At 41.1% G+C, this 16,074-nt stretch overlaps 1 protein-coding gene across 2 annotated transcripts in view; it reads right to left on the bottom strand.

The window, feature by feature from the left end:
- The window catches only part of CPNE8 (copine 8), a 112,784-nt gene extending 97,029 nt beyond the window's left edge, over positions 1-15,755 (bottom strand). Inside the window, exons 1-2 of one of the 2 annotated variants that reach the window (XM_072860038.1) lie at positions 15,224-15,755; positions 2,901-2,941 (exon numbers count right to left, since the gene is read on the bottom strand). In XM_072860038.1, coding sequence (XP_072716139.1) covers positions 2,901-2,941; positions 15,224-15,363 — 181 coding nt within the window. In that variant the 5' untranslated portion in view covers positions 15,364-15,755. The remainder of the gene's footprint in view (positions 1-2,900; positions 2,942-15,223) is intronic. The other variant, XM_072860029.1, reaches the window with a different exon arrangement.
- Between the last annotated feature and the right edge of the window lie 319 nt (positions 15,756-16,074).

Here is a 16,074-nt window from a genome sequence, read left to right as displayed (position 1 = left end):
GGTCGGAATTGGAATAAATACTGAGTAGCAACTACAGTATCAAAAAAAGGCTAAGCAAACCTCCTAAGAGAACCAGAGAAATTGCAACCTCCTTCTTAATTTCAGGAGAAGGCTGTTTATGTGGACATGGTAGTCAACTATATTAACGTGTTTCCCTCTCTGAGAAAATGACCAAGAGGATAAAATTGGATTTTCACTATCAGTATGATCCCTAGATAACTGCATTGGAGTTTGAAAAGCATACTAGAATTGGCCTCGTCAAATCCAATGAGACCTCAACATACAGAGTAACTCTACACGGTTCTGTCTTCTGTGAGATCTAATGGTTGCAAATTCAGTGGGTCTAAAAGTGGATCTTGTGAAAGTGGTATGATGCTGCTTTTGACACCTTTTTTAGCTAACAGGATAAAGTTACTGTATACAGACGAGCCTAAGAATGGCCTTTGTCCAAGCAAACAGACGTTGAGGGAAGTTATCCTGTCGTACTTCCAACTACAGAAAAGAACAGCACTTTTTATACTACACCCTTACTCCTTTCACTTTTACAGTAGGGCTGTATCTCTGTGTGCAACTAAAGGACACTAAGAGCAAACAAAACTAAATTGGCCAATAAAAAAACCTGCAGAATACTAAAACTAAATGTACACTGTTTGGAGAGTACCCACAATCAAAGCTGCTTTGCCAAGTAATTTGAGTGCAAATACAGTATGAGCACTTCCAGAGCCAAGAGTTTCCCCCTTCTCTCTTTACCAAGGACAGTACTACTGTATTCCACGTTTTTGTACTGCTAACCTGTGATAGATAGGCCTGATTGGCAGCGTAACTGGGTACTCACAACTTGAGACCAGACCTCTAAAGCACACCACCAATTTGAGTGCTTTAAATAAGCTATTCACCAGAAACAAGAAAGCAGTATGTTTTGAATTGATAGGCAAGGTTATGACACTTTAAAAAATATTTCCATATATTTTGAATCTATAAAAAATACCACCAGTTTACTTCTCAGAAATATTCTAAGGATAGGTATTAAGATTTCTTCAGGTTTTCCTGCCACTCTGTTTCCTTGTGTCCCTTACCCAGCATGGGTCACCTGCCAGCCACAATCACTTGGTTTGCCCACCTGCCCTAGCTTGAGTTGCCCACAGGCCACAGACCCATCAGAGGTGCACTGCCTTCCGCATGGAGTGTCTCCTTTCAAGAATGCATCTCCAGCAGCGTATTTTCAGAAGTGTGGCTCCGGTAGTATCTTTGGCAGCTGTGTCTCTAGCTCCTAGCTGCTGCCATTATTTTCTAAAATATGTTTGGGCAGGGGCACCGTGTGCTCCCCTGGCTGGCAGAAGTTCTGGCAGGCAATGGTTACTCACATGGCTTTCAGAGCTGACTGGAACCAGCTGTGACAGTCACAGGGTGGTTCACGGCCTCCTCCAACACAGGTCACATTGCAGTCCCCTGCTACTCAAACCCTGCAATTTATGCCTAATACAGTTCCCTATTTGATAAAAACTTGAAGCACTTGTCCCTAATAATATTTGCGCTCAAAAAGTAGACACCTCGTCACTTTCATTGAAAGCTGCCTTGATTCAACAGAGAGATCTCTGAATTCAATCTATCAGGGGCAATAGGTCACTGACCACTCTTCAAAATTGCTTAACCCAGACAACTGAGGCTTTATTAGCCAACTGAAAAACAGTTAGTCATATGCAAGACACTCAATTCTGCTTCTGCATGATCTCCCTACACCAGAGGCATGGTATTGCCTATGTCTCCTTTTTTAAAAAAAATGTTTTATAGGTTAGGAATGTCAAAGGTACTCCTAACTTCATGCAGCTTTTCCCCAGGAAGCAGAAGCTTTTCCTATAAAAGGTCTAGCATGGGATGTCTCTCAAGAAACTTTTGGTTAAGAACAGACAAACATATTCTCACAAAAGCACCCAAATGTTTCATACTGTCACATGACTCAATATTCAAGTATATCCCATCAGGACATGATTACATGTCCAGACACTTGATAGGAGTGTATGCATCTCAGGTTATTTCCAATGTTAGTAAGCACAATACGTGGTATTCTAAGGAAGAAAAGCCCAGGCTTAAAAAAAGAAAATTAATTTACAGATAAAAAGATATAGAGAGTTGTAGGGGAGACAACATGACTCAAGACACCATAACCTAAGGACTAGTCAATTAACACTACAGAAGTACTTTGATTAAACACTATCAGAAAAAAAGGAAATCTTTTGCGGTCTCAGTTCCTTGATAAATTTTTTATAAAATGTCCAATACAGGAAGATAGTAATGGATTTTAAATCAAAAGTCCCATCATATATAAATTCATAGGCACGAGAGGTTTTTGGGATCCAGTCATACATTAATAAAACTTAAGGGGAAAATGGATGTCACTGTCTTACATATCTGAAAACATTAATTCATAAACCACCATACTATTTTTGATCAGGAAAGGTCATGTTTCCCGGAGATGAATTAACCTGATTTTATTTTTCAGTGTTTGACTCTAAGATTAGTGGACACTATGTACCAGCAGCAACAACTACTTCTAGTTTAGTTAGAAGTTTGCTTACTAGCTTTGAAATAAATCTAGAACAACAGATAGAAAAACAGAAAAACTTTTCTGCATTTATTAATTTTAGGAAAATGTAGGTTGACTGCTAAATAATGTAGCTCAGGAAAGTAATATTGAATACAGAGTCTTTAAAATTCCAGTTCATATAACAGAACCTGTAAGTGTAACATATTTAAGAGTAACTTAATTACTTTAAATAATTGACACAAAGACAATGTAAACCTAACTGACACTGAAGAAAATCACTCACCTAATTTTTAATCCACTGTTTACACTTTTGCAATATATGATGAGAAGAAACAATAAAATGCTATATACTTACTTGGATCAGATTTAGAAAATGTATCTCTGTCCAAAAGATTTCTGTTAAAAAAAAGAGAGAAAAATAATCTTATTTATAAAAAATGGTGAAAGATACAAATCAGATACCAATGCATATATGTTTTTAACCATTTTGATTGAGAGTCAGCTTAGGTTTCTACCCTCCTAATATGTAAGATTTACTTGAAGTCAGTCAGCACTAACACTTGAATCTTCTTATATTTCATTTTATTATACATTTTGGATTTGAGCAAACAGTGGCTCTTATAATCCAATACCATGAAGTGAAAAGCAACACACAACAAGCACATTAAATATATATAATGGACATCAGCCACAGAAATACCTTTAAATCACAGACTTTTACCAGATATTAACATGCTAGTTGAACCCAAAAACTTTAGACTTTACTTAAAAGAATGGCTATGACATCTCAGAGCCATCAGCAAATATCTGTAAGGATCTGTCATGGATGAGTAAGGTAGAAAGAACTAAAGCATACACAGGACATAGACCAAAATTAGGATTTTTCTAAATATCTACAAAATACCTAGGAAAAAGTAGTAAGAACTAATTTCTTTGTTACACAATGCAGTCCCGATATCGTAGTCACACTTCAACCAACTGAGAATCATACACAGATGAGGAGACTCAAATTAACAATAAGTCTAGAGAAGCAGGACTGACCAGAAAACAATTCTCAGAATAGTTACCAACATTTCATCATTCAAAAATAAAACAAAATAAAATAAAATTTAAATTATCTTGACAAACTAGAAGAATGGTCTGAAAACAGGACGCTATCAAACAGGGACAAGAAAGAGCTATTAAACTTAGGCAGGTAGTTTAAGTTAGGTATTAAACTTAATCAACAGCTAAAATGCAGCACAGCATTTTACTGCTGGATATACAGCAGTTATGTTAAAAATGGTTCTGCATCACAGTAGACCACAAAAATGGTCTACATCACAGTAGACCTCAAACTGAATGCAAGTCAGGAATCTTGTGCCTTTGGGAAGACGGCATACTGTAATACATGAACAAAAGTGTCACTTTAGAGTAATTGTCTGGTCTTCATAATACTGGAAAAACTCCATTCAGGCAATAATGTTTTGGGGATTCCAGTTTCTTGCAATCTGAGACAGACATGGAGCCACCAGAGTCCAGCGGAAACAGAATTAATCAGAAATCTATAGAATATATCTATGAGGAAAACAGTGCTGCAAATTGAAGCTGATCTCCATGTAGACAGAGCAAGTAGGAACAGGTTTAACCCTAAGTTGAATCTTCTGCACTGCACTCCATCGTTTTACCATCTTTCATTGTTAAAGGTGGCCAGACATGATGCAAAATCTCCACCACTGAAGGTCTTTAAGCACATGTTAGGTAGCTACAAGTCCTAATAAGTTCTTTTATCCTACCCTGGAGCAGGAGGAAGGATTAAATAACCAGTTTACAACCCTTACAGCTTATTATTTTTAATAATTAGTACAGTCTCTTCAAAGGTCACCATTTATTACTCTCATTCAGACCTAAATCACATTATTTTTGTGCTAATGAACAGTGGTGGAAAAGATACTGTATTCCCAGTTTAGGTACTGCCAAGTCCACATTTCAGAACAAGCAATATGAACAAAAGATAGCTTTAAAAGAATGTTGGGCGCATCTGTTTTATTTACTTTAGCCAAAGTAGGCACTAGGTTTATAATTAGTATTTGTGAATGAACCTGAAGTCTGCACATGCTACTTCTTCAGAGCTTCTCTAATCGATTCAGAAGTGGGATTTTTATATATGCATTTATTATACTCAGAGACACTGTATTCCATCTTAACCAAAAATGTGCAAATATAAATTGAAATATTAACAAACCCAGGAAAATCAGCGATTCCAAGTCTGTATTTGACAATGAACTCTACAAACTGCTTTAAAAGACAGTACAGTAAGTTCTGCAATATCAAAATTGCCAATACAAAATGAAAATTGCCTCCTATTCCTCTTTAATTATACATACCTAGATATGCCAGATATAGAAAACCATAACTAGAATTGGTTTTATTAACCCAAAATGAATTGCTATAAAACCCCAGAATTAGGGTTATATGAAAGAAATAGTACATTAGATTTTGGGATAGGCCTCCCATGCTCGCCATTAGGATTCCAAGCAATTTTAATTCCTCTGCATAAATACTATACAATGACCTTATAATTGGTATGTTAGTGTTTGTGACTGCAGATTAAGATTAAACCATTTTAATGATTCTTATACTGAGCTACGGTGCTTTGAGTTTTTTAAATATTTTCTACTCTTATTGTGTTCCTTTTTAGGTTTCAGTTTTTCTTCCTCTATTCTCATAGAGGAATAGAGGAAGAAAGCACATAGAGTTCTTCCCATATACATAAGAACATAAAGACTGGCCATAACAGGTACTGTAAAGCTCAGTCTATCCTGATACTCTTATTCCAGCAGTGGGAAAAGCGTAAAAACAAAGTAAGAATCTGTAATACTTTCCAAGAATGTTCCTGGTCACCAACCACTTGCTGCTCAGGGACTTCTCGAATTAAGAACCTTTCTACATAGACAGTATCCCTGAAAGGATTGTAAGGGTTGAGATGCCAAAGCTTAACATTGTAATTCAATGTCAGTAAGTGTCATTAATTCACAGTTTTGAAATAATACAGCTTGTAATATCCTCAATTCGACCCTTCATACATTTTACCATAAATAAACAATGTCTTCAGCAAAGTTTGCAGACATGCCCGATCTTCCAAATAAGTAGTAACCAACCAAAATAGTAACGTAAGAACTTAACAAGCTGTTCAAGCAATGCAGGCAGTTTCAGAAGGAACTTAAAGACTATTGCCAACAGAAAAAAAAAGTCTGATTTGTCCACTAAATCACCTAACAAAGAAGCTGCTCAATTTCATTTGTGCATTTTCATTTTAGGAGGAAAACAATCAAAATGCTCCTTTAAATATATAAAAACTGCATGGCACATAAGCATAGGACAATCTACAACCAAAAGAAATGCTAAAAGCAAAAGGAGAAAGAACGCTGGATGCATTTCTGGAACTTTATGTAGTCTTTATCCCCTTAATAGTCAATGGCACTTTCTGCACAGGCTGAGTGACACAGGGTGTATTTCTTTCCCTTTTTCCTGAGAAAAGCGTTCTCTTTGGTAGTACACTATTCTGTCTCAGGAAACAGTCCTAGAAAAGCTTACAAACTCAGAAACCAGAAATACCTGAAACTTCTGTTTCTTCCTCCTAATCAAAGTATCAAGAGAAACAGACTCCTATTTTGACTGAACATGGTGAGTATATTTTTTCTATGCCCATTAAGCTTTTTAGATAAAGAATGCAAAAAGAAAAGAGAAGCAATTGCTATCAATTATGAGGAAGGAAAAAGAAAAAAAGAGATACATGCTTTTACCTGGAGAAACACGCACATCAAATACCTACAGCGAAGAAGTCTAGGAACATCTGTGCAGAAAGCATTATTCTACCATCACAGATCCTGAAGGAATTCATTCTGCACCTGCCCATTCTAGAATGGACCTTCCAAAATGGTTGCAATAGCATAGATGACTAAGGGAAAAAAACAAATAGGAGCCATAGCAATAACACCTACTTAGTCTAAACTGGAAAGCACAAGACAGATTAGAAATGCTGGGATTTTTCTGTATAATGACAGCAATTTCCCCAGGGGAAAAAAAAGTAATTAGTAAATAAGAAAAGTTAAAACATATTTAGCTATGACTTGCAGAATCACTTTGTTCACACAGTTTCATGATTTGTCAAAATAACAGTTTCTACCTAGTGCTTTGCTTCAAGAATTGTTTTAGAATAGACTAAACTATTTCAGGTGGAAGGGACCTACAATGACCATCTAGTCCAACTGCCTGACCACTTCAGGGCTGACCAAAAGTTAAAGAATATTGTTAAGGGCATTGTCCATTGCCTCTTAAACACTGACAGGCTTGGGGCATCAACCACCTCTCTAGGAAGCCTGTTCCAGTGTTGGACCACCCTCTCGGCAAAGAAATGCTTCCTAACGTCAAGTCTTTTGTACTATGTTTAATGTAAAAACATCTCATATGTATAAATCAGATACTTCAAGATTCACTGATCTAGTTAGCAGTGGTAGCTAAACAGAAATCATTACAGTCTATGTTGCTTTGTACAATCTCATATACTCTATGCATTATACGTATGTTGGCAAAGACGGACCTACGTTAAAAAGTAACATTTACTCACCTTGTTACATATACTTTGCTTCAAATTTGACTTTATTTTAATGACCAATATCTGAACTTCCTGCTCTGTAATTTTTTAGTTTTAAATTTAACCATTTGTTGAGCCCAACTGCTAAGCAGAAGTAAATCCAATCCCCCCTTCAGAAATGACAGAATTCTGGCACTGAAGAACAGACCACAGTAACTATGGAACTGAATTGTTTAAAATCGATTTCTCTAGTTTAAAAAAAAATAAAAATAAAACAAAACAAAACAAAAAACCAAACCAAAACAAACCCAACTGTGTTCATATGACTGGAAAAATACTTATTTATACATTGCTTTCAACAGCTCTGAAATCCTTAATGATAAAAATGTGGTTTACTTCAGATGGATTTATCAGAATCTCTGCGAGTGCTAAGGTTTTATGTTTCTCTTCATCTTTAGATTACACTTAAGTGCATGCAAAGATTTCTTGGTTGTGAAATAAAGCACTCGGCAGTTTGCAAACACAAAAGTTAGTTACCCGGGAAAAATTATTTTTAATTTTTAGAAAACATACATTTTCAATATATTATATTCTCATATAAGCATACACTACTTTTCCCACAGTACACTTGTATCAATCGATGGGAAGAGGAATTGTCCCTAGTTCATTAAACAGTTCAATAAACAAATGCTTTTCTGTTTCCCTCACTTAATGCTGGGCCCATGTGCCTTTTTCAAGGAAGATCCTGAAAAAAAGAAGCATCTCCTCACTTTTTACTGTGCAGAATAGTATCCATTCTACTACTAGTTGTAATATAACTGTATTACATTCTAGTAGTTGCTGTCCCTCAGCCTTAACTGATATTATTGGGTTTGCAACAGTCAGTCCTAGGTAAGATGACGTATGATCCAAAGAGCCTACCTGAGTGAAGAGTACACTTGACTTCTTGTAGATTAATTTTACAAACAGCTTTTCAGTTGTAGTGCTAGCTTACGTAGTCACCCTTCCTTAGCTATTTACTCTCTCCTTCTGTATTGTCAGAACACAATAAAAAGCAAGCTATTAGCCTCCAGATCTCTAGATTCAAAATGCCCTGGACCTAAGAGCAGATTAGACAATTTCTCAGAATTTTATCTTCTTGTCAAAATAACTGATTCTCTTAGGAAAGGCTCACAGGTGAGAAAATGGTGGCTCTCCTGACTAAGATGCAATTAGGATGACCTCTTCCTTTCTGTTCAGATTGCCTCCGCTCTTTGGGGCACTAGAAGGACTGGGAAGAAAGCAAACATATCTCTGATATGCAAGCTTAAGAAAACATCCACAATACCGCTTCATAACCTTTGGAGAAGTAATTGACTCTTCTTGTTCACAAGAAGATGAAGAAATAATTTTCAGCCTCCCAGTAATTTTCATTGCCAATTTAAACATATATTGGTTCAGAAGCCATTCTCTTAAGGGGAAAAGAAAGAAGCAATGAGAAGGGTTAGACCAGCAGTGCTTCCACGAGTTTTATGACAACCCACAGAAAGTCTTCTCTGGCTAGACTTACACAAACAGTTTTAGGATGAAACCTCTATTAAAACTGCTGACTGCTCCTGGGGGTTGAAAAAACCCAAAGGAATTGCCAAGTTTATTTACTTAAACATAGCAATAGTTTTGAAGCAGTTCTGTGGAAACAGACAGGACGTACTGGATTATGAAAAGATAGTCTTGCAGATGAAGCAGACCAGAACACAATCTTGGACTGTTCCAGTTTAAATTAAAAAAAGTCCATTTAGGAATATCACAAACTGGTTGAACTCTGCTACAATACCAACCCAATTATTATTTGAAACCAACAGAATGAACCATCTACATTTATGCTTCTAAGGCTGAGCAGATAAACAGTCTCTGGCTCTGAGCTACTAGCAACGTATCCTGGGAGATGGCACTAAGGATTGCTGGTGGTCAAAAGACAATCTAGTGTCAACTCACCAGTCCTTTCCAGCTACTTTCACCCAGCCCACCCAAATCCATGGATATGCTGTCCTATTTTAGACCTGATTTCTTTAGTAATGTATAGTTAATACAGTGTTTCATTAATGTATAACAATATATAAAACATACAGATTGGTTTTGCACAGTTTTTCTGAAACAACTCTTTAAAAAGGTATACATCAAAGAAGTCACTTTTGAAGCAAACGTATACCATCAGTGTAATACTCCTCATCCTTTCTCAGCCATTGCAGAGGTGTTGGTAGGTGAGGCACTGCTTAGATGGACAGAGAAATTAAAAAAAAAAAAAGACGAAAATACTACTACTACAGAAAGTCTTCATAATAATACATTTAAAGTTGTTACATACTTCCTAGTACCTAGCCCTTTTTTGCTGTCAGGCTTTCCTTTATACCACCCTTCTGAGGCCTAAGATTGTTGGCTTCAGCTGTGGGAGGGTGTTACAGTGAGCCGTCCATCAGTGTCCCACACCCTGTCTGGGGAGAAGCATGAAGTTTACAGTGGTGGCAGGGGTGGAGCCAGTGGTCTCAGGATTATGATGTTGATGGCTTCTTCCTCCCCACTCTGAGGATCCCCACCTGGGCTATTTTTCCAACATGCTCTTACATCTTGCTCTTGCTTCATTGGTTTGCAACTCCATTTTACGTCCAAATTTACTGTATATGGTGTGTTTTACACCTGCTTGAGACTTGCTCTTTTATCTCTTTTGGTTTTGCCCAGCTCCCAGCCTGCACTTCTTTACCAACCACTGGTGACCTCTTCACAGCACTGGGGTCCCCAGTGGCATCCCAAGCCCCTGCTTTTCAGCCTCTGCTCCTGCTCCTTCACCCTGCATCCTGTGTCCCCACCTGCAAGGCCTCTGCTAGCACACCATGCCGATGCTCCTCTGCACTACACTGTTCTTTGAGGGTCACAGATACATCATTATACACAGAATAACTACTTGCTACTACTATCTGCAGAAAGAAATATGGTTATACCACACAATTACACAAAGACAAGCCAAAGTGAAACTAACTAAGCAGTAGCCACCTGGTCATTAGAAAAAACACTGGGTTTGGGTTTGTAGTTAAGCAAACCCAACCAAAGCCCCATGTAGGCAAAGACAAATTTAGACAAAACCTGACAAGTCCTGAGACTTGCACAGTTAGCATAAAACCTGGTGCCTATTCGTAGCAATCACAAGACTGAATTTACAGGGCAACAGATCTGCCTTAAATTCCAGAAGTCACATGGCTGCACACTTAAAGTTTAAACAATATAAACACATAGGTGAACTATGTAGGCTTAAACAATATAAACACATAGGTGAACTATGTAGGCTATCAGGAATGCAGCTCCATGACTATTTTGATGGACACTGTCACCCGTTTATATTTTTTTTCCCAATACACTCATTTTTCTCAGCTGAAGCCAGCTGGTTGTCTAGGCAGTTTCATTGCAAAGCAAAAACACGCAAGATCAACTTTCTGTTTTCAGTCACACGTAACCACACTACAGACTTTTAATGCAACCTGGACACACATACACCGAGAAAGCAGGAAAATGAAAACCAGACTTACAATCAGGATGAATTTTATATTCTGTATTTTGTACTATACAGAGTTACAAGCCCAAATAATTTGTTATGGATATCTCTTTTACCATTGCATCTTTCTGTGACAGAGATTTCTAACAAAAGATTAATATTTCCAAAAAAACAGGAGATAAGTACACAGGCTGGAGAGAAGTGGTCTTGCCAGAAATCAATGCCTAGGACAATCAAAGATATAATTAAATATACTTTGGGGTACTACAACCACTAGAAAGTGGCTGGTTAAGACTTTCAGACTGCCAAACAAAAGGAAAGGCAAAAATTCTGAAGTAATACATTTTGTTCCTCTGTGCAAGAAACTTGAAATTAAATTATCTTCATTACTGAGAACAGGAGTTGCTTAATTCCATTCAGCCCATTCATTAATATTAGAGTTCTGTACAAATTTTGAAGCAGCATAGAACTGATCCAAACCAGGCATGGGCAACCAATTGTATTTCTGTTGAATTAACCATGATAAGGAGTTTATGCTGCCTTTACGCACGTTATGCCTGGTATGGGAATACAGCCAGTGTAGCGCCTATCCAGCATAAACCCAGAACAATGAGGACAGACTGCCTGATTGAGCATAAAGCCTAGCACAGCAATACTATCATAACAAACTTTCTGAATTAGCAAAGTGATCCTGTACTATGTCAATATTCTACAACCCTTTTACCATCTTTCAGATAACCATGTCATCTTTGATACACTACTAGAAGTCATAAAGAGATCAAACTACAGCTTCACTTTCCTATAGATATTAAAAAATTACTCTCAAAAGATAATTCTGACTGATAATTCCTCATTTGGTAAGTAAATAAACATTAACATGAGGCATAATGAAACTCTTGGCCTTTCTTGTAAGATAAGGTTTCATAAAGGCTGTGGCTGAATCAGGAGACCACAGGAAAAAAACTAGGTCAGTCCACACAGTAACCACGAGGAGCATAAATCACCATTATACAGATCACAATAAAAAGTGAAAAACTTGAGAGCCCATTGAATTTCATATGCTCACACACAGCACCAACTTCAAGATATGTGATAACCATCACCTACCTGTGTTCTCAGCATTAAATACGCTAGTTCAGTCAACAACACAGCAATGGCACTGATAGTAGGGAAGATGGGAACAGAATATGAAGTTTTTCCAAGATTAACTAGATTGGAATCAGAGAAGAACATCACCAGAAAGGGAGATACAGGATGACAGACACATGGCCTGAAGCTTACCTCAAGCTCACGTGGGACCACAAGTTTACACACACAGCTGGTAAGTGAAGATCCAAGTAGGATCTTCAGTAGTATAGGCACAGGCCTATAATTAGTATGCAGTGCAAACACCCCTTCAGAGGAAGGGAAGCCTTTGCACTGGAAAATAGTAGTGGAGTAGAAGACAAAGAGCAGCCTATATTCTCTCTTCCACACCGACTGGAGGGCCAAGGTCCTGATCCTTCACTACATGACAGTCGTGCAAAACTATACCAGGCCGCAACAAATAAAGATCGCATAGCAGGTGACAGTGAAATCACAGGGGATCCATCAGACCATGGATGCCCTTCAAGGCATGTGATGAAGGGAGCTACGGGGCACAGAGGGAGATGGCTACTAGAACAATTGATCCAGACAATAGTGGTCTATTACCAACACCAGAGGATCCTCTGGGATGACACATTTAACTTGTGCTGCCACATTAGATCTGTCTCTTGAGCCAAAGAATACAGATTCCTGATAAAAAAACTCGGAGGTTTGGAAATCTACATCTTACAAGAGTCTGAAAAGAATCATGAACTTTTTGTTTGATAGGCATTGAGTAGTAACAACTAGAAAGAATTAAATTCCTTTCTTGCTTTTCTAGCATTTGTAAAACTACAGCCAATGCTGGCATTCAATAAGCCATGGGAATGATATTAAAAGCTTTTAGTCATAAAGAAACCTCAGAAAGAGCATCACCTGATACCCAAAACATTTCTGGATTTTATAATTTTCATAGACAATTTCTTATCCTACAAGATGCACTTCTCCTAAAGCCTACCTGATATGCCCCTGAAGCTAAAACAGCCTGGCTTGCAGAACAAGAAGTAGTGCAGTGCCATCTGCACAGTACTGGAACCTGGCTAATTTGGTAACATTGACAGTGTGGGCATGCAGGGCAAATTAACTTGGGAAGTGCTGACAGACGAACCATACAGAATTAAAAGCTAAGTGACTAGAAGCTGCATCCTTACTCAATAAGAAGACAGACAGACAGAAAGACAGACAGAAAAAAATACTGTCTAGAGTCACAAATATACTTTGTGGCACAAACAGCTTTCACTGCTTCACTGACCACCGAGTTACACCACCTGTACAAACTGGAAGAAGTTCCCATATTTCCTATAATGAAAACAAGAAAAGAAAAAGAAGAAAAAAAAAATCCAGGAAGAAAGAATAGTTATCAGCTGATAATTGTTGACATAAACTAGTGATCAAATTGGTTCTACAACTCTTCAGGTATCAAAGGAAAACTAATGTCATGACCCAAACTTTTAAAAGCATTTCTTTCCAGGTGCTAAGGAATACACAACTGCTAATTATTAAAGAATTTTCAGCATTCTCTGAACTTTGCAGTTTACTCTCACTGTATGTCACAATTTCATTTAACACTACTTTTCGAGAGCTTTAGCCAATGAATGTGTTTACAGATGAATCACAAACGTGTTAATCATTAATCGCTGCCCCAATGTCATTCATTTTACACTCAATTTTGAAGCATGATTTTGTAATCAAAAGCTGTCATTCCAGCACAAAGAAGAAAGGAATCACCATGGAAATTCCCATCCTCTGCACTTGACATTGAGACATATCAGGATGGGAGACCATTTTTTTAAACAAGAAAAAAAAGCAGTTTTAACAAAACAGCCATGGCTTTTGAAGATACCTACAGAGAAATTAACATTGTAAACTATATACTGAAATTAGTTACAAGTAAGGTAACTAAGGTCAGAATGATTGACTATGTCATATCCCTACATTTCTTTGTAACTATCTGATGGATCCTCAAATCACTATAAAACTAAGGTTTGAAGAAAACATTGCAAGTTTATACAAACGATACCTGGAATGAAAGAAACTCCTGTTATAAGTGAACTGGGTCAAATCCAGCATAAATGTTCCAACATCTGTAATTGTGACAGGTTATTTGAAGAACCTCAGAGTAATACTAAAGGTCCTGCATAGCAGCACGCCCTGCATGGGACCATGGTTTTCTGTGGTTGTTGCCAGTGAACTTTGCAGAGACAGGCAGTAAGTGTGTTCATAAGTCAGCCTAGAGACTGTTTCAGTGTTCCAAATTCAATCTTACTATATTTCTCATCATCTCAGCCTTCTTTTGAAATGCGCCCTTGATAAAACATCAAATCATACTTTATTTACTAAGGGAAGAGAGGCAGCGGTCTGACAATTTAAGTTTAGAGCACTGCTGTTCTGTCCTCGGAGAAGTAGTGTTAACAGCAGCAACTCCCGGGCAGCTACGTTAGAAAATGGAGCAACGGACTGTAGCACAAACTTTGTCTCATTTCCCATCAGGAAACAACACCAACAGTTCAAATTATCCGCTAGAAGCTGCCAACTCTGCTGGTGAAAGGAACCACTGCTCCGCACCTACTAGGGAATACTTAATGAAGCTGCGAAACGTGAATGAAAATAGGAACATACAAGCCCACAAACAAAAATATTTTTAGACCTCTAATGGGAAATTCTTTGTGGTTCGAGGGAGAAAGCAGGATTTTTGAAATACCGATAAACAAACCATGGCCACATAAATGTCGAGGAACAAAACCGCATGCACTAGGTTTTGTGCTACGGGTTGGCATTTTTTTAATTTATCGGCAGCAGCGTTAGGATAAAGCGTGACGAGGTAACGCGCCCGGTTTCGTAACAGTTTTGCAAGAGAGCCTTAAACAATCTACGAAACGATTATTCCGGATGGGAGTTTTCCCCGTCCCCACCCGCGGCACTTGGGACAGCTCCAGAAGTTCACTACCCGCTGGAGAAAACGCTCTGCGCGCAGGGCGACGGGGCTCCCGCTCCCCTCCGGCCAGCTTCCCCCATGCCGGGGGAGGCAGCAGCAGCTGCCCGTTTCGGCAAAGCCGACAGCTGCCCGCAGCCGCTGCGAGCGCCGGCGCTTCTCGCCCGGGGTCCGCCGGCAGCACCCGCGCCGCGGGCACGCCTAGTGCGCGGCAAGCGGGCTGCAGCGCGCCGGCAGCCGACCTCGGGCTGCTCGCAGGCTCTGCCCGAGGCTGAGGATGTACAACTTCCCCGCGCTAGGCACGCTCTCCGAGGACAGGAGGGAAGGCGCCTCGCACAGCGCCGGGCATGTGGAGGGAAACGCCGCGCCCGGCCGCTGCCCCTTCTCCGCCCCGCTCCGCTGACAAGCCCGGGGCGAGGGGCCCCGCGCCCCGGCACCCCGCGGGGACCAGCCCGCTCGCTTGTTTGCCCCCTCCGACGCCCCGGGGCGAGGGGGCAGGGAGGCCCTGAGCCGCCGCCGTACCTGCAGGACACGGAGAGCTCCACCTTGGTGGCCGGGATGCTGGAGCTGAGCACGTTAAAATCCCCCACGGACGCCATGTTCGGAAACCCACCACTTCTGCCCGGCTTCTGCTGCCCCGCCGGCTTCTCCAGCCCGAACATGGGGCAGCGCAGGGAGGGAGGGAGGCAGGCAGGGAGGGAGGGAGGCCGGCCGGCCGGCGGAGAGGGAGGGGAAGAGGCGGCGCCAGGCCGCCCTCCACAGCGCGACGCCGCCGCCCGTGGCGCGAGCACCGGCCCGCACCGCCGCCCACGGGCTGCCACCGCCGACTGAGGCGGGAGCGGGGCGCTGACGTCACCGCGAGCGGGCGCGCGGGCTGCCCGACGGCCGGTGTGAGGGGCGGACGGACGGCCCACGGCGGAGCGGCAGCGGCCGCGGGCGGGCTCGTCGCCGCCCGAAGGGACGCAGCGCGCCGGCCGCCACGTCGCCGACCTGCCCCGCTCGCGCACCGGAGCCCGCAGGGGAGGAAACGGCACCGGGGCCGGCGCGACCCCAAAGGGTGTGGGGCGGGGAAGGGCCGCCGTGGAAGCCACTCCGGGGGGCGGTCCAGGGCGTTTTCGCTCCCGCGCCTCCCCGGTCTCTTCCCCCTCGGCCCCTGCGCGGAAACTCCCGTCCCGTCCCGCAGGCTAGCCCGGGAATCCCCCCCCACTCCTTTCCCCGTTTGTGAGTGAGCGAGCAGCCGAGCACCTCCCGGCCTCCGCGGGAGCCGGCGGGCGGGCCGCGCCCCGGACGGTCACGTCCCCAACTTCAGCGCCCTGCGGGCGGGCCCGCGGTGGGGCAGACTTGTTCTCCCGGGCCACAGGGGAAAAGGCAGC

This window comes from Ciconia boyciana, chromosome 1, assembly GCF_034638445.1.
Source record: "Ciconia boyciana chromosome 1, ASM3463844v1, whole genome shotgun sequence".
Lineage (NCBI taxonomy): Eukaryota > Metazoa > Chordata > Aves > Ciconiiformes > Ciconiidae > Ciconia > Ciconia boyciana.
This window is presented reverse-complemented; position numbering and strand designations above follow the sequence as displayed.